Here is a 25,004-nt window from a genome sequence, read left to right as displayed (position 1 = left end):
GCCTTCTTTGGAAGAGGACAAACCAGCTTTCAGCTGAAGAGAAAATTGGGAAAAGACATTGAAAGTGGATAGGACATATATTGTGGGGACCATGAAGCTGCGCCAGTTTGTAATCTTTATGGGAAACGGAAAAGTGGAAGGTTGAAGAACACACTGCATTGAGAGTTGGAAGTGGACGTGAAAAAGATGAATAGCAACTGTAAACAACTGGAAATGATTATCCAGGATAGAATTCGATGAAGAGTTTGGTGGGCAGCCTATGCTCCCCCACGAGAGGTAGAATGTGTAACTAAGTAAGTAATGATATTAACATTTATCCCCAATTTAAGATATTCTTTAAACATAGAAAGAGATTTAGACAAAGATGACTCATGAGTTAAAAAGTTTAATTACCTTCATTATTCTGTAAATTATTTTCTTGTTTAGATTTGTAATATACCTTTGAATTCGTACCTTTTAATCGGGTATATCTAATGAAACAGCATATAATTGTAACAAATAAAACACCCAATAATGCAGCAAATCCACTAATAACAGCAAATGTTAATGGCCATTTATCTAAAATTAACAGAATAGAAAAGTATTCAACTTATTTTAGTATAAATCAAATGATGATCTGTTAATTACGAATCAACTATTAGAAAGTACAATGAAAGCGGTTAATTTATATCGTTGAATCATGTTTAGCACTGGTGTTCTAATGAATATATTACCAATTTATGTGACGAGACTATAATTTATGGATGAATTCAGCAGACTTAGGATATCAGATATAACAGGACTTCGATTTTGGCGAGAAACTCATTCATTCGTTTGGTTAAGTAGTGTTTTATGATTTTAGTTTCTGCCAGTTCGTGATGAAGACCACAAATCTAATTCCCAATCCTAAACATTAACTGTCAATCATAATCGCAATTCCTCACAAATGTTTACAATAATCATTTAGACCCAGTCAATAGTTGGGCATTCTCAAGGTCCTTTTCGCGTCACTCAAAGGTCGTCCATAAATTATGGTCTCACTGTTTATATTTTATTACAAGGAATGTAATATTGCGAAATATACCAAAATCACAACTTAATAAATATTATAAGCAAAGATGGATAGTGGCTAGCAGTGGAATCCAGGATGCGCGTTTCGTCTTAATTATGATGTGTCAGCTTGATGCACCTGCATCTGAGTTGATGTTGACGCTGGAACTCGAACCCATTACCGTTCGCTTCAAACGCCGTCACGTTGTTGACTTATCTACTTAGTCCTGATAGCCACCTGATTGTTCAATGGGTGAAGTTTAAATTCACCTAATGCTGTTTACTTGTATGAGGACACAGTAGCTAAGTGGATAACGTGATGGCGTTTGAAGCGAACGTTATTGCGTTCGAGTCCCAGAGTGAACATCAACAAGTCTGTTATGCAGGTCAATCCGGCTGACGAGTTTCAAAAGGAACGAAACGCGCATCCTGGATGCCACTGCTAGATACTATCCATCTTTGCTCGCAAAAACTTAATAATGTCATCAAAAAAACAAAAACAAATTATGATTTAAAACTAGAATTAGTTTGCTTAGACAATAAAACTGAACAAATAGGAACAGAATACCAAATATTTGAACAATACATATTTATATGGAGACGAGAAAGGGGGTTTGATATAGTATGCGGTTGATCTAGTTTGCACGTATACATCTATACCTGTTAATAGCAGCCATAAAAATTAATAACTAACTAGACGTTTTTTCTTACAATTTCATATTCGAATGGGAAAAAAACTTTAATTAGAAAAGTTAAGTAACTGAGTAATATATCCATGTACTGTGGAGATAATTTTTTAATGTCTATATAACCTTCACGTTGTTTCAATGTTCAATTTGTGTACTTTTTCTACAAAATGTTTTTCTTTTCTTTTCACAAATATTTGGTTTGTATAGTTGAATTCATGAGTCAATTAAAGCTAAACCATCATAGTAAACCTGTACGAACGTTTCGTCCCAGTATGGGACTTCTCGGCAGTGTTCATTCACGACCCCGCCCGTGGTATTCAAACCCTAAACCCATCGGTCTCACGCGTAAACGTTTCCAAGTTTACCATGGTGATTTAGCCTTAATTAACTCATGAATTCAACTATTAAATTATTAAAATCGGAAAATATTTGATTTATTAACAATAACAATGACTTAAATTACGTACATATAGCATGCAACTCTTTTTAAGTCTAGCACATAATAATTGGCTTAATACGTTGTCCTATTGTTGTCGATATACTTGAGCCTATGACAAGCTAAATAAATGACTGTTTTATCTAAGTCTGTATTTTATGGATTATTCGGTAATAAATTTCATCTGAATTCCACAATTCATGAAATAGAACTCAAATTTCAAAAATAGTATTGATTGATATACACAGTAGAGAAAGAGAGTTGCACTGAATAGTGTTTACGTGTAGTGTGGGTTACTTATATCCACATAAGTAGTATGTAACGACGGTCAGGCATTGATTGTATTTCAGTAGATGATTGATAAGGTAAAAACAAGAACGGAACGCCATTGGTATGAAAATGAAATCAGAGAAGATGGACCGATATTTACGGAAGGAACGGTCAAGTTTGAGACAATTGATTGATAGTTTGCAAATTAACTGTTTACTGTATAGTTGTCAGATTTTGGTGAGATATTCAGTAATTTTATGCATAAATACCTTCGATTGTCCCCACTCTAGTTCTTGTTCACTACATAAGTAGTTCTAGGATAGTAATTATGAGATTTTATAATCCAATTAGACGTAAAGCGATCATGTAAGCTTGCAGAGATGATTTACAAATAAATTAATTGTATAAATATATTTAGATTTATATGTCATAAATGAAATCATGTTAGACCACCTTAGAAAACCTGGAAGCATTGGACAGCTGTTTCGTCCTAGTATAAGGCTCCTCATCAGCGCACAAGGTTCTCATCTTTTAAATTAAAGAAAACTTAATGAATTTCACGAAAATGTAATCTCCCACTAAAAAGCATTCAAAGATTAAATCATATATCTTCTATTCTATTTCTCTCAACAATGTACCAAGTGAATATATTTGATATTCATGATTTGCAATGTATGAAAGTGAATAACATTCAGTATCTCATACATTTACATTTAACCCCAGAAATAAAACAGTCAGCATTTTGGACCATATTATTTGATATTATATTCTTCTGTACTACTGATATATAATTGGTCGTTTTTGACTGAAGCTGAAAATATAAACTAATGGTTTCAGTATGGAACTCAAAATGACTGTTAACCAATATGAAAGTCAGAATCTTCAATACGAACGTTAGGACAGTTCTATTGTATGGAGCTGAAATGTGGAAAACTACCACAACCAAAATCAAAAAATTTTCAAATACTTATATACAATTGTCTACGTGATATACTCATTATCCGTCGACCAGATACTATCAAAAACAGCCTTCTGTGAAAGAGGGAAAACCAACTTCCAGCTGAAGCGGAAATTAGAAAAAGAAGATGGAAGTGGATAGGACATACATTGTGGGAATCGCCAAACTTCATCACGAGGCAAGCGCTAACTTGTAATCCTTAATGGAAACGGAAAAGTGGAAGGTCAAAGAACACATTACGTTGGCAAATGGAAATGCAGATATGAAAAGGATGAAAGGGAACTGGAAACGACTAGGAGATATTCTCCAAGACAGAGTTGAATGGAGAGTACTGGTGGGCGTACTATTCACCTACACGGAGGTTAAAATCCCTAAATAAGTAGGGTTCCAGTAGCTTAGTTTGAATAAGTTTTTCTGGTCAGCGTTTATTTAGCGAGTTGATTTTCAACAGGATGGGGTCACTAACCCCATGCTCAACCATCCTCCTTTATACGAGCTTGTGACCGGTAGTAGCCTCCGGACCAGCTACAAGCGGATGCACATTGAGGAAGTCACCCAACTGCGTCACAAGACAAGCCCTCACATGGAATCCTGAAGGCCAAAGGAGAAGAGGAAGACCAAAGAACACATTACCTCGAGAAATGGAGACAGACATGAGAAGAATGAACAAAAACTGGATAGAACTAGAAAGTAAGGCTCAGGACAGAGTTGGTTGAAGAATGCTGATCAGCGGCCTATGCTCCATCAGTAGTAACAGGCGTAAGTAAGTAGGTAAGTAAGTAGCTTGGTGATTTGATCGCAATAAGACCAAAGGAACCGAAGTTCTTGCTTCAATAGAATTGAATATATACACACACACATAAATATATATATACTTACTGTCAGATGATAATGTAATTAACTTCCAATCACTTCCATAATCATTGACTACTGTACAATTATATGTAGAAAAATCATTTGGACGTAAATTATTTAAAGTTAATATACTAGTTACACCACGATGAGTTTTCTCTTGGTAAATTCGTAATCTGACATTATTATTAATAATAAAAAAAAGAATGAAATTTATATTAAAATTAGTAACCATGTCAACAATATTAAAAATAATGATTAATATAAACAATTTGTCAAAAAAGTATTTTACATATTTAATCAACTTTAATAGTTGCATTCATGAGTCGATTAAATCTAGATCACTTTGAAAAACCTGAAAACACTGAAAGACTGTTTCGACCCTGTATGCCACTTCTCAGTAGTGAGCATCTACGATCCTGCCCATGAGATCCGAACCCAAGACATTCGGTCTCATGTAAAAAAGTTAAATCAGTAGACCACTGATCTAGCATCGAATGGTGTTATGTCTAACTTCAGAATTCATCAAGATCTGGAATGTATGCATATGGACATATATGTGGACGTATATTTATGATTTAAGTTGTAAAACATTTTCTTTTAATGAAATATTTCATGTCAAATAGTTTTTTTTAATTTGATTTCATACAATATTAATTAGTTTGTCATTGAATATTGTTTTCATAATAAGCCTAGATTTATGTCAAACAAAAAGTCTGTATTTAGGTTGGAGTATTTCAAATGAATAAAAATAATATCAGGAGGGGTTTTTGAAGATATTGTAGTAATTTTAATAGCTGAGATCATGAGTCAATTGAAGCAGTAAGCATTTACGATTCCGCCTCATGTGATTCGAATACGTGACCTATCAGTCTTACGCGCGAGCGCTTAACCTTTTAAACTGGCTTTAAGAGGTATTTCTTGGAATTCTAGTGAGAAGCAGTGACCAGTGAAGTTCAATCAGGTCTGTTGTGAGATAGTATCTGACTGAAGACAGTGGTGGATGGGTCGCTCAATTTCGTGGATCGGTTGAAGTTAGACAATAACACCCGTTGAATGCCAGCTCAGTGGTCTGGAGGTTAAGTGTTCGCGGGCGAGACTGATCGTTCCTGGTTTTCATTCTCACGATGCGAGATCGTGGATGCTCACTGATGAGGATTTCCACCATAGGACGAATTAGCCGTCCAGTGCTTCCAGGTTTTCCATAGTGATTTAGCTTCCATTGACTGATGATCTCAATTATGTAAATAAAAATGACATTGATCGTGAATTGAGTATGTCTTATACCTTGTAAATACAGACTAATTTTTCACAGTTCAATTTGTAGTAAAGGACATTCTAGTATGGAGCAGAGCATATCCACGACTGCACCTGTAGTTATCCTTCCCACAAATATCCGTTTCACATGCGAACGCCTGGTCATTTTACTGTCTTCAAATATCTTATGTATAAAGTTTATCATTGAACTAGAATGCTAAAAAGTACTATATACATCCGTTGTATCTATTCAAAGCTTGAATATAATCAAATCCTCGCTGCACTACTATACATATGCAATACAATCAAAAAGGGTTTTGTGGATATTTGAGTATCTTCATAGTTGAAATCATAAATCAATTGAAGCTGGACAACCATGAAAAACCTGAAAGCACTGGACGGCTGTTTCGTCCTATTATGGGACCCCTCAGCAGTGCTCATCCACGATCCTGCCTCACGAGATTCGAATCCAGGTTTTCCTTGGTAGTCAAGCTTCAATTGACTCATCATGTCAACTATGAATATACAATACAATTGCATGCTCTATAGAATATAAGATCATTTCATTATAAGATTACTGTGACATCAAATGAATAAATATGACATTGATAAAAAGCATCTATTTTACTTCAGATATTAATCACTTGTCTTTTTTTAGTAAAGTTTAGGCTTAGTTTTTATTTACTAGACTGAATAGATTCAGTTTAACATTACATAATATACTGCTCAATCAATCATCAGTAGACCTAAAGTTTTTTTCTTTATTATCTTTGTATGGATGATATTAACTTTAATAAATCATTTCATTTCTATCTTGCTTGAATAGATTCAATTAAAGTTATTATTGATAGAAGTATAGCTATACATGCTCAGGACAGAGTTGGATGAAGAATGCTGGTGGGTGGCCTATGCTCCTCCACGAGGGGTAACAGGCGTAAGTAAGTAAGTTAGTTAGTTAGTTAGCTAGTTACATTTATGTAACTAAGTGAACTGAATAGTAATCCCTGGGAAGAAAACTACATATCAGATATTTCATTTGAGTTCTAGATTAATTTCTATTTGCCATTCCGTTAATGAATAAAAAAACTAAACAGATTTATCTTTTTTACAAATACTCAATAAATTTGAATCCTTTTATACCCTAAATTTGTCTTTTAAATTAATATGAATCTATCCTTTCAACAGGGAATTGCATTTATCTTTTTTTCAGTTAGGCAACTTTTCTATTCTACAATTTTCTATTTGTAACAATTAGTCCCTTTTGAAAAAGGTTGATATTACAATTAGAAGAGAAGCAATCTGATCATCATATATCTATACTCAAATAGTCTCATGTTGAAATGGAGACTTAAATTAACCGTCAATAGGACATTTTATACAGCGAAACTTGTCATTATTGAAAAGGCAAGGTCCATGGTTCACCAAAACACCAAACAACACGTAAGTGGATGCGTCACATACCACTGTATTTATCAATTTACATCTATGTGCAAAAACACGTATATAGGGATGAGCAATCGTGATCTGCAAGTAAGGGTGATGGGTTTACTTACTAATTACTTACACCTATTACCCCTGATGAAGGAGCATAGGCCGCCCACCGGCATTTCCATCAAACCCTGTCTTGTGCGATCGTTTCCAGTTCTTTTCACTTTACATTCATCCTTTTCATATCTGCTTCAATCTCCCGGCATAATGTGTTCTTTGGCCTTCCTATTTTTCCACTTCTCTTCAAACGTCCAAGCTAGCGCTTGCCTTGTGATGCAGTTTGGTGACTTCCTCAATGTATTTCCAATCCACTTTCGATGTTTTTTCCCAATTTCCTCTTCAGATGGAAGCCGATTTGTCCTAACCCATAAAAGGCTGTTGCTGATGGTATCCGACCAGTGAATGTTGAGTATTTTGCGTAGACAACTGTGTATAAATACTTGTACCTTCTTGACGATGGGTGTAGTAGATCTCCATGTTTCAGCTCCGTAGAGTAGGGCTGTCTTGATGTTCGTATTACAGATTCCCTTTTTGAAATTAGTTGACAGCTAGAGCTCTTTTAGAGTTACTGCCGGTCTCAAGCCCGGGTAAAGGAGGAGGATTAGGCATGGGGTTAGCGACCCCATCGTGTAGAAAACTAACTCCCTAAAATACGCTAACTAGTAAAAAAGGGTAATGAAACATATACTCAAATGACTGCAGAAACAAATGAATCCCAAAGTCAAAGAAGATCACAGTGTCAACAGACATCCTCCTCCATTGCGAAATATTTGGTTGAGACATATCCTTGAAGGCTATTGAACAACACTACAAATGCTGACTTGATATCAACCTTGTGACCATTCTCAATCGAATTTTTCACCATGGTGAAAGATGTCAGTTGATCCTGTGATATTATTTGACCATTGGGATTCATTTGTTTCTGCAGTAACAATTATAGGGGGTATGGGAACTAAGGAAGTTGCATAATTCAAGCTTTTTATAACTCAGTCTGTTAATGAACTTACACAAATTAGATGATAATTTAGTTTTATACCGATTGAATGTAAATAAGCCATATAGTTTTATTGCTTTTCTATAATAAATTTTTATTCATTAATATTGTTATCAGATTTGAATCAATATGATCGACAACTTTCATTGATTATGTAACATCCAAATGCATTCATATAAAGTATGACAAAACATTACTTACACCTGTTACCCCTCGTGGAGGAGCATAGGCCGCACACATGCATTTTCCATCGAGTAAATAATCTTTTTTTATTATTACAAAACATAGTAGTTAGTTATTAGTGTAGAAAATTGGACTGTCTATTTTTGGTTTCGATTTCAAGAGTTTCCTAATCTGAGGCTTGTGTTATTATTTATTGTTGTCTATGGTTTTATGAATGAATGTATGTGCATTGTGTATTTGCTAAATCGTTGGCTAATTTTTTTTCTTTCGTACCTCTCTTTTCCAGTCAGCCTTACTGATGTTATTTTACATGCTCTTCTAGTACACAACGTACCTATTAACTAGATGCAAACCTCTGAAAGGATATTTAACGTTGATAAGTTGTTGCTTAGTGATTTATTAAACTCAGTAATAGTACAGTTAATCAATGATAAGATAATAATAATGGGCTTCACGACTAGTGCACACTAATTTAATTCGGCATATGAAGGGTCTTTCGCTTGGTAGTTCGAGATGATATATCAATATGATTAGGTATTAGAATGAAATGATTCTGTAATTAGTATATTCTTTTCTTATTTACTAAATACTGAACTCTTAATCGAAATGGGAGTTTTTCTCGGTTTTATTCAAACCTCATAGTACTAAGAGTAGCCCTTATCTGCACATCTGAGGCCATAGGAATGTGCTCTAGAAAACCAACTATATGTATCCAAAAATATAGTGTAATCAGTTAACATTACCCAAAATATCGTCACCTTTTCTTTAACATGTATGATATAAACTCATACAATTAACTGCTTTTGGTTCTTATCCGTCCACGGCATTACTCTTAACAAAACACTCACCTCATTTTGATTATGCAACATTTTTTAATCATTTCTATGGTTTATTGCAATACAATAACCGTCAAAATATACGCAGAAAGCTAGGATACATATTTCAACAGCAATCATTAGATAACGATCATTTATCCGATCTTATTACAGTCAGTTATCAAGCCATTAAAAGACAATCATGTTCAAATGACCAAAAACATATATGAATTCAAATATTTTATTTTCATTTAGTTATACTACTCACCTTTTATCCGGTTTGATAGAGATTCCATTTATTGACCATGTAATTTGATGTACAGTAGGTCTAGGAATACTATAGATTGTACAAAATAATTCAGCGAATGTTCCATCCAAAGAAATTGATTGATCAATTTTTAAAATTTTTGGCGATTCTTCAGAAAATGTCAAAGAAAATGAAAAAAAATTTTTTTTTTTGGGGGGGGGGCAAATTACGTAAAATTAATTTAGTTTTATTCTGAATTTTATATAACTCAATGAAAGTGAAGTTGATTATTTTATGAATATTTTGAACTTTCTCTGAGTTTAATTAGGAGAAAAAACCCACGATACATAATATATTTGATAATTCATCCGTATAAATAGTACATAGATGAGTGATTAGATGATTTAGTGAGTAGTAAGTAAGGCCCCTAAATGCCCCGGTACGGCCGAGAGTAGAGAGAGGGCCAGCCCACTCGCTCGAAATGCTCTCACATGGCCACGCGTTTACAGCCTCTGCCAGAGCAGTCTGACTCACTGCTTTCTCGTGACATTACTGTTGTTTACGAAACTGAAATGACGAAAAGAAAATGTCCGGCGCTTTAAACCGGTTTATGGACACGGAAAGTCCAACTAGGAGAGTTAAACAACCCTGATCCCAAACCGATGGTAAAAATGGGATCCAGTATCCTGAAAGAACAAATGGCGTATTAATCAATCTCTGGTCGCCTGCTCCCATGGTATTGCATCTCTTTACGATGCTCCACTGCATTGTGGATCAGACCTCTAGGTCAAAGGATCGGGGTGTGAACCCCTATGAAAGCCACTTACATCGGTCTGGACACCCGGACAGTATCATAACCTTCACACATTTAAATGAAATGACAATTTTTTTGTGTGGCACACATCTATCTGGTTCTCCCTTGTACCAATATTAACGTGTTCAAATAATAAATAATAATAAAGTATGCCTGATAATCAAGCCGTAATTTCATAGGCTCATCGAAAACTTACAAAAACAGTAACAGTCATTTAGAATTTCGATGAATTTCAATCATATCTGGGATACAGGGTAGTAATTATCAGGTGCGACTAATAACAGCTAATTCACTCGTAAAATTTGCAAACTCCAATAATCATGATGTCTCACTAGAATTCTAAGAATATTTTGAAGTGCTCTGGCGCGAAACTGGTAGGTCCTGGTTTCAAATCTGGCGAGATGGGATCGTGGATGCGCACTGCTGAGGGGTCCCATAATAGGACGAAACGGCCATCCAGTGCTTTCAGGTTTTCCATGGTGGTCCAGCTTCATTCGACTAATGACTTCAACTATGAAAATACTCAAATATCCACAAAACCCGTTCTGAAATACCTTTATCATTCAAGAAATTATTATCATTCATTGGTATTTTCAGAAACGATAAACTACATCATGAAAGTACGTTTCTTTCAACGTTTTAAGTTTAAATATTAAAAGTTGATCAGAAGAAATTACCTCGTGGAAACTATTGAATCCTAAGCTATAAATTCTCTACATATCGATATTGACCGATTAACTATTGAAATCAGTCAACCGAACAAAGACATGTTATATTCAAGTCTCGTGACAAAAATAAGCCAAGAAATATGCAATTACATCAGATGTTTCAGGAGACATTTTGGTATTGTACAATAGTCGGTTGAAGCTTGGAGTGTGGTCTTTGTTGGTTATCAATGATTTCATCAACAGATTTAAGAGCTAACATTTAGTGAACGTTTGGTTTACTTAGATAAGGTTTTGTTCTCTGAGCTGGATGGTTTAGTCGTGGAGCTTTCATTGTTCTTCTGAACAATATCATCATCATAAATTTCAGGTAGAAATGGAGTGTTTGAATTTTTCCTCATATGACTCACAGCTTGTTTTATCGACCTCCATCTCATTTGTATGATACATTCAAAAAAAGAAGTAGACAATGACAGGTTAAACGAGAATTTCGAACACTCCACTTCTATCTGAAGTTTGTGCTGATGTTGTTCAGAAGAACAGTAAAATCTCCACAAACAAACCATCCACCTCAGAGAACAAAACTTCACCCAAATCATCCACTTCAGCTACAAATCTTCTCCACCATCTCAATATGATCTATTTATCTAAATAGTTTACACTTCAAGACACATTTAGAAAAATCTCATGTTAGTCTGTCGTAAAAACTTCTCATTAAAAAATTACGTGCTGAATTTTTGAATAGTGTAAGGATTTCCATTCGAAGAAAATATATCTTATTATAAGTCAGTTAAAAGTATGAAAAATTACTTACCAGCCTGTCCTACATAGACAGTACGATATATGGATGGATAACCGGTTGTTTGAGCAATGCAAGCATAAAAGCCAAATTGTTCATGACTTGTTAAATGTAATTTATGTGAAACTTGTTTTATATCTGAACCCAATAGCTAGATTAAAAGCAAACAGTAAAATGGATCTAACAGTAGGATCTAAAATGATCTCAAATGATATAGTTAGTAAATCCATTTGTCATATTATCATGACTGTTAGTTTTGAATTTTTCGCGGTTACGCGAATTAACTAACTGTCATTGTCTTAATCATTTTGAGTAACAGAATGGTTGGGATAAGTGAATACATTCTTATGGTGATTTTTAGTTCTGTTAAAGGTATGTGGGTGGTCATCACTTCCAGGTTGTTCATATCCGATTCGTTCATCACGGTAGGCAAGTCTGACTACCGTGTCAAGGTAGCAACAACTGTTGGGTGATGTGATTACCACAAAAATCTGCTTATTCCATTGTTATAATTCGTACTGAACTCCGTCTGTAGCTCCTCCGGTCTTAAGCCTGGATAAACGAGGAGGGTTGAGCACGGCGTAAGGGACCACATCTCGTAGAAAACCAACTCGCTAAAAAACACTACTCAGAAAATGTTATTCAAACCTTTTGAACTCTGTCCGGAGAGTTGAAGGAAGAATTGTGACGCCTCATGATGAAAGCCGAGTTCCTCCGGAAGTCACTAGGCTGATGTCCCTTCTTTTAATTAATTCGTACTGATTGAACAGTACTACATAGATTTAGTTGGTTAAAATGTTTACGGAAAATAGTTTTATATCAATATTGTTTTTGCCAAGTACTAATATCATTCGAAGTATCATAAAACTCTAAGGAACACTGGAAAAGTATTTCGTGACATGTGACTAACTTCAGGTTGATTTATGGCATTCAATTTTGAAATCATGACAAGTGAAGTAACCATTCTGTCTCTATTTAGGTACTTTCAGACAAGTAGAAATGAGTAATTATAGAACAAATTATTACCTTTCTACCGCTCGAATGAATAGCTGCTTTCACAATACTTATATTAAATTCTGCATATTCCGTTTCGCTGTTCCAAACCAGATATTTTGGGTGTTTAGAATCTACTGGACGATTGTAATGATGCTGATATTGAGTTAGTTCCGATTTAGTTACTTCTTCTAACAGAATTTGTCCTTCTGGTCCAATATAATATAAGGATACATCAGCTTCGGGATTTGAGTTGGCTGAACATTCTAAATGAATTATTTGACCTAATTCACCGGATAATATATCGTTTGAAGGACTCGAAAATTCAGGACCGTCTGTTATAAATGTCAACAAATACAGAAATCATATATAATTAAAATATCACCATCAATATTGAATAAGTTATTCTGCATTTTAGTATAGTTTTTCCATAGTTCAAATCATGAGTTGATTTAAAGTAGATCACTATTAAAGAGATCAAAGCGCCGAATGACCGTTTCCTTAAGGTATAGAACTTACGACCTGAGGACTAGCACATGAACAATTAACTTCTAGATCACTGATCTGTCATTCAATGTTATCAATATCCAACTTCAATCGATTCACAATATTCTGCAACAGACATTCACTGCCTGCAAAAGATAACTGTTTCATACTCGACATAATTGTTAATTAATTATCGTTTCGCAATCACTTTCATTGTGGTCAATGAGTTAAACATTCTGTTGATGAACTTATTATGTCATGTATAGATATAAATATGTCAAAGTATAAGAGTATACTTGATAAGGATCCAGTTCAAAACAATATTGTACGTTTGTACATGTTGTAAAGTACTATTTCACTGAAAACAATTTGATCAACTGTTTGGTTTCAGGTTTCTACAGTCGCTGGTATTATGACTATGGCACATGTGTGGTTTCAAGTCTCAAAGATCATCATAGTTAGGTTGTCACTAATATTTATGCTGCTTATGTATAACATTTCAATCTGTTTAAAAAGTAAAAACTAACATTAAAACCTTTGTAATATAATTCCATTGCTTCACAAAGAATCAATGGATGTAGCATAGGACCAACCGGCAGATTATTAAAAACGTTAATTGGCCTTAAATAGTAGCGTAGTGTGTGCTACAGATGTTGATAGACATAAGTAGTATGTATCATCAATCAAAAATGAAATACCTGGAGGCAGATAGTTCAGAAGATCGAACAAAACAGAACGAGAACAAAGAATGATTGCCGTGGAAATGAACGAACAGTGAAGTCTTAGACGATTGATTGACATTTTTCTTTTCAAATGAAGCAGTTACTTTATATGTGTCAGATTTTACTAAGATATTCCATAATTTTGTGTTCACATTCATTTGATTGTTCTCATTTATATTCCCATTCATTACAATAGTGATTTCCAGTATATATACCCAGATTTGAATAGATTGAACTTAACATTCATTTAAACAATAACATATAAATAAAACACTTCCCTTCTTCTTATTCTAAATCTATTCTAAACTATATTTTTTGTTTTTCTACTTCTAATAATAGAAAGGTTTACCTTAATTGTTTCTATGGATGTGAATATCATGGAAAATAATAACCTACATAAGTTTTATTCAATGGAATAGAGAAAGGTGATGAATAATAAAGCCTAATAGCCTATACTCATTCTGTATTGTATTAAGATGAATAGAATGGTTCATGTATATATATATATTCCTCATTATATTGAATCGTGTTTATATTGGGCAGCTGTTATTATGAATAAAAACCCCATTTGTATTGTTCACAAGGAGTAAAATGTGGATAAGAATGATCTATTTACTACAAGTTTTAGACAATTAAGGTGGAAACACTTATTTATTTATATAATTATTACATGGATAGTATACTATATTTTGATGTACAAATTATGGTAACGTCTCTGACTGTGAAACTGGGCGACACGGAATCGAATCCGTCAGGAAACACCAGTTCCCTCAAGATTACAGGTTCACTTTGGGGACAAGTGTCAAGTAGCACGAAACTCGGGTTCAAGGTTTCCTTTTGACCACCTAAAACCACCATCTTAAAGTGTGTGTGTTCGTCAACTCTTAAAATACTACATGTTTATTGTTGGTAGTGTGTACATAAAAGATAAATTAAGGATGGAATCCATACAGAGACGATATACACTTCGAATTCCTGGAATGATTGTATTTTGAATTATAATTCTAGATGTAATAAACTTGGGCTCGATTTTATACGGAAGAGGAGACTTAAAGTAAATTTGATCATTTTCTTCAAAATACTTAATAAACTATTGTTTATATCCAATCAAGTCATTCAATATGAAGAAACTTCTGATTTTGACATCCATAACTCCTTGTCGCTAGTGAAATAAATTCATTCAAAACCATCTATCTGTATGAATTACTTTAGCAGTAAATTTTCTAGACTCTGGAATAATCTACTACAATCTATTCATAAGATAAAATCACTTTCATCCTTTGTTCGCTGCATTGATGTATACTGCTCCTTTGAAAATGCATTAAATGATTCCAACAACTGTAACTGTATCTTATTCCACAAGTCAGATTATAAGAACTTTATGTGTTTAGTCCTTCCTAATACTGAACTCACTAAGTAAAACCACCTACTTGCTATTAATTTACATTAACACCATATTTGACAACCCTGACTAATTTGAATAATATATAACATGAACAATATATAACTGAGAAACATACATTATGGTTGACCTGATCGACATGTTTTAGTAATTATTGCTTTGTTGTTTCATTCTATCTGTTTCCATTTTACTTCCTCTAGTTGAAGATGATGATTCTAATTAATTCATTATGGTACACGAAATGATCTTAACTACACCATTCAAACATCAACAAGATGTCCGCCTGCCTGTAAACTGGCATGGTTTCATTGATGATAATAGATTGTAATTTAGTCTTTGCCAAATGGTTATTTAAAAGTATTTTGACTAAATATTTGTTCCATAGTTTGTCATTGAAAGATTGTTTCTTGTTTAGGCGAGGGGGGGTAGGTGTGTTTCATACAATGACTTCCATCAATCTAATGCTTAATGGTTGGTAGACATTAGTTATAGCATTTATATAACAGTTGTAAAAGAAGGATATTTTCTATTATGTACATGAATATTTCGATTAATATTGACTGAAAACAAAATATAACATTTTAAGCAAAGATGGATAGTGGTTAGCAGTGGAAACCCATTTGGTACTGAGTTCAAGCACTAGAGTGAACATCAACTCTGATATGCTGGTACATCCGGCTGACGAGTACCAAGTAGGACGAAACGCGCGTCCTGGATTCCACTGCTAGGCACTATTCATCTTTGCTTACAATGCTTGTGAAATGAGGCTATATCGAGGCGATACGCACAGTATGCTCATATGTCAATTAGAGACTAACCAGTTGCAGTCGTAAAAACATCAATGAGAAGATTCAAACAAACAATACTGAGTGAATTTAAAATATAACATTTGTTATGAATCCGTAACTAAGTAGTTCGAAAATCATAATCCTACACAAAGTGAGTTATGATTTTAATAACAAAATCGTCTATAACACTAAAAGACATAAATATGAACCCAATGATCATAACAATTATATGAGGATTACATAGAAACCATGTTGACCAGTAATAACTATTACAAAATCTAATAGTATAATGAACGAGAACACAAGTTTAGACAATCAAATGTATTTCAATACAAAATTCAAGAACATCTTAGTGAAATCTGAGAAACATTCAGTAAATACCCCACTTTCAATATCTTGTCTCAAACATGACTGTTCATTTTGCAAATATCTGTTAGTCGCCTGAGATTTCACTGTTCATTCATTCCCACAGCAATCATCCTCTGTTCTCGTTCACTTTTGTTCAATCTTCTTAACGTTCTGCTGCCAGGCATTTTATTTTCAATTGATGATACATACTACTTATATCTATCGTGATCAGTAGCACATACAACAATCATTTAAATACTTTGTCAAATGTCTCTAATCATATGATAAATCCACAGGAAACATGGACGAGAAAATATATTTCCATTAATCTTGAATACTAAATCTTTACATATTTACTTTTCTTACATAAATCTATAAAATTATATATTTTCTTGATCATATCTCATTACTTCCAGCCATACGGATATATATATATGCTAGTAATATATTGCCATTGTTAGTCAAAAATTACCAAGAGTAATGTTATGGCTCTTTAATATAGAAATGTCAAAGAGACTTGTCAAATGTAGTTTAGTTCTGGTAACTATAACTGAAATAAACTTTGAAGTAAAAGGTGGGAGGATGGTTATTGGAAATTCAATGTAATTGAATATATTTTACTTAGCTTATTCTATTAACTTATGATATTTCTATACTGAATACTTTACAGATTAGCCACTTGCCATTCACGATACATGAATGCTCAATATATGTCACAGTTCTGGTTTTTAAACAAATTTGATATTATACAAAGATAGATAGTGGCTATCAGTGAAATACAAAACGCGCGTTTCGTTCTATTTGGGACTCGCCAGATGGATATACCTGCATCTCAGTGTTGATGTTCACTCTGGGACTCGAACGCGATACCGTTCGCTTCAAACGCCATCACGTTATTCTCTCAGCTACTAAATCTTAATAGCCGCTTGCTCTGGTTTTTAAACATATGTGATAATAATAATGTTGGTTTTTAATGGATTGTGAACAGTGACAAAATCTATTTATTCAACATTAACTGGAAACCAATAAAAAAATTAATAAACATAATAGGAGAGAAATGTGATCCAATAAAAATAAAATGTTTGTTATACGTATGGGTTTTTATGAAGACTATATATTGTTTATATGGTTGAAATCATTAGTCAATTGAAGCTAGACCACCGTGGAAAACCTGGAAGCACTGAACGGCCGTTTCGTTCTATTGTGGGACTCCTCAGCAGTGCGCATCCACGATCCCACCTCACGAGATTCGAACTTTGGACCTATCAGTTGCGCCCGCAAACGTGCTTAACATGTAGACCACTGAAACGGAATCCAACGGTGTTAATGTATAACTTCAACCAATCCACGAAATTGAGCAACCATTCACCAATGTCTTTGTGAGTTACTGTCTCACAACAGACCTGCTTGAACTCCACTGATTACCGCTTCTCACTAGAACTCAAGGAAATACCTCATGGAGCTTCCAGGTTTTCCATGGTGGTCTAGCTTCAGTTGACTTATGATTTCAACTATAAAATGACTAAAATCTCCACAAAACACCCCATTCTGATAAACGTAAATATTTATTTGAACTTGATTGCTATTCGACTGTAAATGAAATAACAACTATCAAAGGATAGATGAAATGAATTGATTTCTTTTATTGTAAACAATGAATATAGGTATCATTTACGCATTAAAACAAAATAAGGTTAACAATTAATCATCTGTAACGGAAGAGATTGCTGAATAATATATATAGTATCTCTGATTGTTTTACTATTATACTTGACAAGATATAAACCTTAGCTTATGACTATTAGGAATCTTATTAGAATTATTTTATACAACAAACAATAAAGTACACAAACATCAAGAATACTGTCAAAAGTACAGTATGATTTCATCAGTTAAATGTTACCTGCTGAAGATATGAGAAAGAAAAATAACATTATCATTTACTATTTTAATAGTTGAATTCATGAGTCGATGTAAGCTAGACAACTATTGGAAACCTGGAAGCACTAGACAGCTGTTTCATCCTGGTATGCAAACTCCATAATATTGCACGTCCACTGTCACACACGTGGGATTCGAATCCAGAACCTTTGGTTGCGCAAGCGAACGTCTAACGTCCAGACCAATGAGTCGGTATCCAACGATGTTAATGTCGAACGTCCATCGATCCATGATTGGCTGTGCAACTAATCATCCATTATCTGAGGTAGATGTTTTTCTCTACCCAAAATGGATTGCACTCCACTAGTTCCATACTAGGATGTAACGTATGTTCAGTGCTTCAAGGTTTTCAGTGGTGGTCCAGCTTACATCGAATCATGAATTCAACTATTAAAATTACTGTAATCTCCACAAACGCCATTCTAATCATTTTCTAATTTCCAAAAACTTTTTGCGTCAAAATATCAAGAAAAGTGATGAGTATGAAATGAATGAATAAAACACATTCTTAGTATGGGATTCCTCCAATGGTTCGCTACTACGACTACGCTGCCGGGAGTCGAACTTTTTCCAAGCAAAAGCAGTAATCACTTAAAATAAAGTTTTTCATTTCATTTTGTGTGCCTTATATCTTCTATATATCGACTCGTTTGTATAAATAAAAGAACTGGATTTTAAAAAAGGATAATTATGTGTGACATCCATGAAGTCATTTAGTTCATTAGTGAAAACTTGTTGTAAATACTTTCTATGGTCATACAGGATTTATATAGTTCTACTGTATGGGGCGGAGACGTGGATAACTACGAAAACCATCATCCAGAAGATATAAGTCTTTATTAACAGTTGTCCACACAAAATACTTCAGGTCTGTTGACCAGATACTATCAGCAACAACCTACTATGGGAGAGAACAAACCAGATTCCATCCAGCGGAGGAAGAAATCAGGAAGAAGCGCTGGAAATGGATAGGACATACATTGAGGAAAGCACCCAACTGCGTCACGAGGCAAGCCCTCACATGGAATCCTGAAGGCCAAAGGAAAAGAGGAAGACTAAAGAACATCATACACCGAGAAATGCAGACCGACATAAGAAGAATGAGCAAAAATTGGGTAAAACTAGAAAAGAAGGCCTAATTACAGAGGGGGTTGGAGAATGCTGGTCAGTAGCCTATGCTCCATTGGGAGTAACAGGCGTTAGTAGGTAATAATATACGGATTATGCGAAAGAGAGACCTTAACTTAATCCACCATAGTCTCTTTGTTACCTATCACTTCTACATAAAAATATTCAAGTTGTATGAATACATAAAATATCTAGAAGAGCTTGTTTCCTTAGTGATCTAAATGACGTTCTACATGTTATACACAAGATAACATTGGTAAAACATTTGATTTATTCATACAAGTCAATATGTATGTGAAAGATTTGGAAAAAACTGAACCAAAATGAATTCGTTTTATTCCGCAATATGTTGTCATTCTTGCATGACAAACGCTAATTAATAATTACTGAGTGATTATGTAATAACAAGTAATAAAACACACAAAAAAGTCCATAAATTCCCTTGTTATTGTTTGTTTAAATCTTCCCATTGATGTTTAGGACTTGGCATATGTGCATACTGTGCGTAATGCCTCGATATAGCCTTAATTCACAAGCATTGTAAACAAAGATGGATGGTGGTTAGCAGTGGAATCCAGGTTGCACATTTCGTCTTATTTGAGACGCATCAGCTGGATATACGTGCATCTCAGAGTTGATGTGGGAAGATTCAAACAAACAATAGAAATTGAATTTAAACTTCACTCCATTGCACAAGCAAGTGGCTATCAGGATTCATTAGCTAAGCGGATAAAGCGATGGCGTTTGAAGCGGACGGTACTGGGTTCAAATCCCAGAGTGCACATCAACTCTTAGATGCTGGTACATCCAGCTGACAAGTCCTAAATAGGACGAAGCGCTTGTCCTGGATTTCACTGCTAGTCACTATCCATGTTTGCTTAGAAAAGTTCATAGTTATATTCAATTGTCAATTGAATAAAGTCAATCAGTCACAACATAGAACTTCGCACATTTGTACATCAGTTGAACTTGCTATACCACATTAGCACAGAGATGCAGTTGTCGAGTCAAATCCCATAGTGATAGAAGTAGTAAGAGTATCAATAGCAACGGAATAAAGAAGACATCTAATTATGGAACGGGTATTTGAATGTATCGTTTATATTTAATCTTATACCTTATTTGTAAATCAGCTAATTCACATATACGCATATACAAAACTATTTTAATTTACATAATAATATAACCCTTTGAAACCCACATTACTTTTTATTCTTTCACCATGGCTACAAAACTTTCAATATTTAAGCAGAGAAAATTTAGATCTGGGGCCTTATACATCACGCAATATCATATAAAAAGGGGGGAAAAAGAAGTCCAGTTTCTTTTTTTTTCAATTTTTTTTTGTTTTTAAATGATTTGTGGCGGTTAGTTTATAATTCGCTTATTGCTATTCAGTTTAATAAATGAATCAAATTTCAATTTTTTGATCCGTTTTCAAAATGAGGGTGATTAGAATATAAAAACAAGAAAGTGTATACTTTCACCCATAGTGTACAATTCAAAGAAAGAGATTAGGCTAATTAATTGTGTCACAGAAAGAAAGATTCAATTTCAAAGTTTCAAATGGTTTAACATAGAAAAATGGTTATTTCATGTATGAAATAATCAAAAGCTAAAACATGTTTTGTATGCAGTTAATTAACTTACATTGAAATTCTGGATGGGAAGTTTTGTCCTAGTATAAACCGTTTCAGGAAATACTATTCATGATTATATGAACAGGGCCCCCGAATGTTATGGTACAGTCAACAGTGGGGGGAGTCTACTCCCTCTTCAATGATGCTCTCACATGAACACGAGTATATAATCACTGTCAAGGAAGTCCTACTCACTGCCTTCTCATAGTATTACTGTTGTTTACGAAATTGAGAGGACGAAAATGAAATTTCCGGTGCTTTAACCGGGTTGGTGGATATAGAAGATTCACCTTACTTATTTATTTGTTTACCCCTGTTACCCGCTGTGAAGGCTTGACTCCTGAGCTACAGCTGGTATTCAATCAGTTACTTGTCGAAATTCAGTCCATTCAAGTTCTAATGATAAATCGTGATCGGTGATGTTAAACAATGTTGGATAAGAGAACGGTATTCACTCCAGGTAATCGAGTGTATACGAGCAGAGTGATCAACAAATTTTTTTGATCAAGACAAAATAAGCCTATTTCCCCATAAAAACAACATTACCAACTATTTAGAAAAACTGGATATCTTTAAATCTTGTTTGAAATTAAGAAATCAAATTGATACTTAAATTCACTCGGTATTGTTTGTTTGAATTTTCTCATTGATGTTTTAGTACGACAACTGGTCAGTCTCTAGATGGCATATGTGCATACTGTGCGTATTGTCTCGATATAGCCTTATTTTACAACCATGGTAATCAAAGATGGATGACGAGTCCCAAATAGGACGAAACTCGCGTCCTGGATTCCACTGCTACCCAATATCCAAATTGATACTTATTAATAGAAAACACTTCATAGTAATAATTACTGATGTCAACTGTATAGACTAACTTGTTTTTACTGTTTAACTTACTATAATATGACACATTGTTCAAAAAGTTTATCTTTGCTTCATCAAAATGAACAAAACAAACTTTGCAAACATGCAAATGTAATATAAAATTTCTTGTACCAGTCAATACATAACTCATTGATAGACTAAAAAATAAAAGTATTACGCAACATTATGTCTATAGTAGGGGAACAGGTTAGATTCTGACAAGCACACCGCATTGGATAGAGTATATAGATATATAATTTGACATCTTCCCTTTTACAGTGTGCCTAACTACACGGATACACGTGATATAAGCATAAATTACTGTTGTGTGGTAATATGGAATAGGAAACTTCTTGTCGTTTTCTGTCGTAATATACTATACCATTAATATTTTATTTAAACCAAAATATTCTACCTGACAAAGAGTTTAGTGTATTAGGGTAATTTATGATTAATAATAGTAGTAGTAATAAAAATAGTAAGAGTAACTAACTGGTTTCATATTGAAGATGCAAATCCCATGATACTGTTTACTCAGGCCTCCCTGAAAATTATACTGAATGACAATATCAACTTTTTGTATCCATCACATTCAGGAATATATAATCAAAACTATTGTGGTGTGGGCTACTTTTATCTACGTAAGTAATATATGGTGATGGTCAGATATAGAATGTATTTTGGCAGAAGATTGATAAGACAAAAGAACAGGAATGAAGCGCAATGCGTATGAAAATGGATGAACAATTAAATCAGTGAAGATGGACTGATATTTGCAGAAGAAACAGTTAAGATTGAGACAATTGATTGATAGTCTATAAAATTAACTGTTTACTGTATGGTTATCAGAATTTAGTGAGATAGTCTGTAATTTGTGCTTAAATACATTCGTTTCCCCCCCTGTATTCTTGTTTACTACATTATTATACAGAATTGTGCATATAGTTCAAAATATATTAGTAGATTGTATGTATTAAAGAACTCGGCCTGTAGCTCCTCTGGGGGCTGCTGACAGGTTCCAAGCCCGGGTAAAGGAGGAGGGTTAGGCATGGTGTTAGCGACCCCATCCCGTAGAAAACCAACTTGCTAAAAAAACGCTAACCAGGAAAAAAAATTATTCAAACCATTTAAACTCTGCCCTGGGACTTGAAGTAATAATTATGACGTCTCATGATCAAAGCTGAGTTCTTTCAGAAGTCATGAAGCCGATGCACCTGTATATATTAAAGGTAGAAAACATCACTATGTACCTATAATTAAAAAAACTATGGAGAATCGATGAATACTCAATATCTATTTCAATGGATGTCAAAATCAGTACTTTGAAATGTCGTGACAAGTTTGCGATCAAATCAAAACGTTTTCGACATCACTCAAATCAATATATGATACACCTATCAACTGTTTGACTGACTGTTATACCCAGTAATTGGTTGAATTCAATTAGTCAACCATTCGGACAGGTTCATTGTAGATTCTAGTGAATACATAATTATTATTTGGGATGAAGGATTTCTGCAGATTGTTCGAATTCAACTTGAAATCATGTTTACAACAGTCTTAAAATGCATGCAAATTAAAATTTATTCCCATAATATGATACAAGAAGGTACTGAAAGACAAGTATAAAAGACAATTTTTACAACAACTAAATACAATATATAATAACTATATGGATCCATTTGTCAACCAATATAGTACTCCAATCTCTGTATGCTACTTTGGATTCTTAAAACCTTTGTCCTTTAAAAATATCTTCTTGATAGTGAGACAGATCTTCTACTAAACATAAGGAACAAAGTGATTTCACATTTGTGTATACATAATGAACGTATGTTTTTACTGGAAAAAAGAAGGTGACTGTAAGCTGTACTGTAAAACTATTTGTATGAACAGTTATGGGATAAAGATGAATGACTTTTTTATGACTTAATTATAAATGAAATCTACTTTCACCGTAAGTCGTATCCTGAAAAATACGTTATTAGGTAAAATGTAGCCAAAAGGTGGATTGATTACCCAGACATTTATTTATTCTCCTGGATCTAAAAAACCTAGCAATAAGCTCTAATGATCTCATCAACTTAGTATTCTAAGAGTAAGGAGCTTAACTTAATGTTCCTTTTTTCTCTGAAGAGGTGGCCTAAACCATGTCACGAAACGTCAGAAAATTTAATTTTCCTACTCATTGAGACTAAACACATATATTACTTTTATTAAAGGTTGAAAGTGCTAGGTTTATTTCTTAACAAGATGTAATTTAAAAATGAATATAACCGCGGGGGGGGGGGGGAGGGAATCCTACTAGTTCAGTGAGGTTTAGGAAAAAGAAACATCTTTTAAATAAGTACAATTATATTTACTTACAAGTAACTTCTAACCGATAGTCACTTTTCACCCAGGTCATATCTTTTAATTTCTTTCTCAATGAATTTCTTAATTGTCGACAATCTGATTCACATGTTGAATCTTTATTAGATAATACACCTTGTAATGAAGCATTTGTAATTTTCTCTAATAATTCAGGTGCTTCAACACCAACCCAACATCGGATACGTTTATGATGCATTGCTCTGTTCACTGTTAATTGTAGTATACTTGCATTCATTTGAATATCTATCAAATTGTGTTCATGTTTATCATCAATGTTATTATTTGACTTTAATTGATCATCGGTTAACAAATTGAATGTTTCGAAGTTAACAGAAGGAACTGGATTTCCGATTGTCCAACTTCATAAATGAGAAATACATTTGAAATCAGTCATCAAAAGTTTATTCAAAAACGTGGACAAAACTAAATTTTTCTTTTCAAACATAAACGATCAATTTTTGTATATTTTTGGGCTTCATCTAATTGTGTTTGCTCTATAAACAACTTGTCAGTAAAGTTTATATACAACCGCCTATTATTCTTCATATTGATAATGAGACTGAGTTCGAACCGCTTCAAATATTTAATTTGTCATCCATTTACATAGCAGATGGACTTATGTGAAATGTATTCAAAGTAGCTGTCGTATCAAATAATTGCAGTTATTAGAGGTAATCAAATTACTATAGCAATCATGTCAAATCCTTAACTGTTATATCTCATGGAGAGTTATGAATGGTAACTTTGAGAACTATTGATGGACTAGTATGATTTGTATATTTCCTATTGTATAATTGTTAAGTAACTAAACTTTTCATAT

The 25,004-nt window shown here is 33.8% G+C and overlaps 1 protein-coding gene and 1 non-coding gene across 2 annotated transcripts in view; one reads left to right on the top strand and one right to left on the bottom strand.

Moving 5' to 3' along the window:
- Window positions 1–25,004, bottom strand: part of Smp_140170 (nephrin related) — a gene marked incomplete at both ends in the record, with an annotated part of 35,282 nt that overhangs the window by 4,487 nt on the left and 5,791 nt on the right. The window contains 6 exons of the mRNA XM_018793610.1: window positions 394–558; window positions 4,262–4,410; window positions 9,240–9,387; window positions 11,512–11,647; window positions 12,523–12,824; window positions 24,179–24,543. Of these exons, the coding sequence (XP_018647123.1) occupies window positions 394–558; window positions 4,262–4,410; window positions 9,240–9,387; window positions 11,512–11,647; window positions 12,523–12,824; window positions 24,179–24,543 (1,265 nt within the window). The remainder of the gene's footprint in view (window positions 1–393; window positions 559–4,261; window positions 4,411–9,239; window positions 9,388–11,511; window positions 11,648–12,522; window positions 12,825–24,178; window positions 24,544–25,004) is intronic.
- Smp_tRNA_02263_Pseudo_TTG.1.1 lies at window positions 20,017–20,088 on the top strand. Its single transcript has one exon. It is a non-coding gene (tRNA).

Source organism: Schistosoma mansoni (assembly GCF_000237925.1).
Source record: "Schistosoma mansoni, WGS project CABG00000000 data, supercontig 0199, strain Puerto Rico, whole genome shotgun sequence".
NCBI lineage: Eukaryota > Metazoa > Platyhelminthes > Trematoda > Strigeidida > Schistosomatidae > Schistosoma > Schistosoma mansoni.
This window is presented reverse-complemented; position numbering and strand designations above follow the sequence as displayed.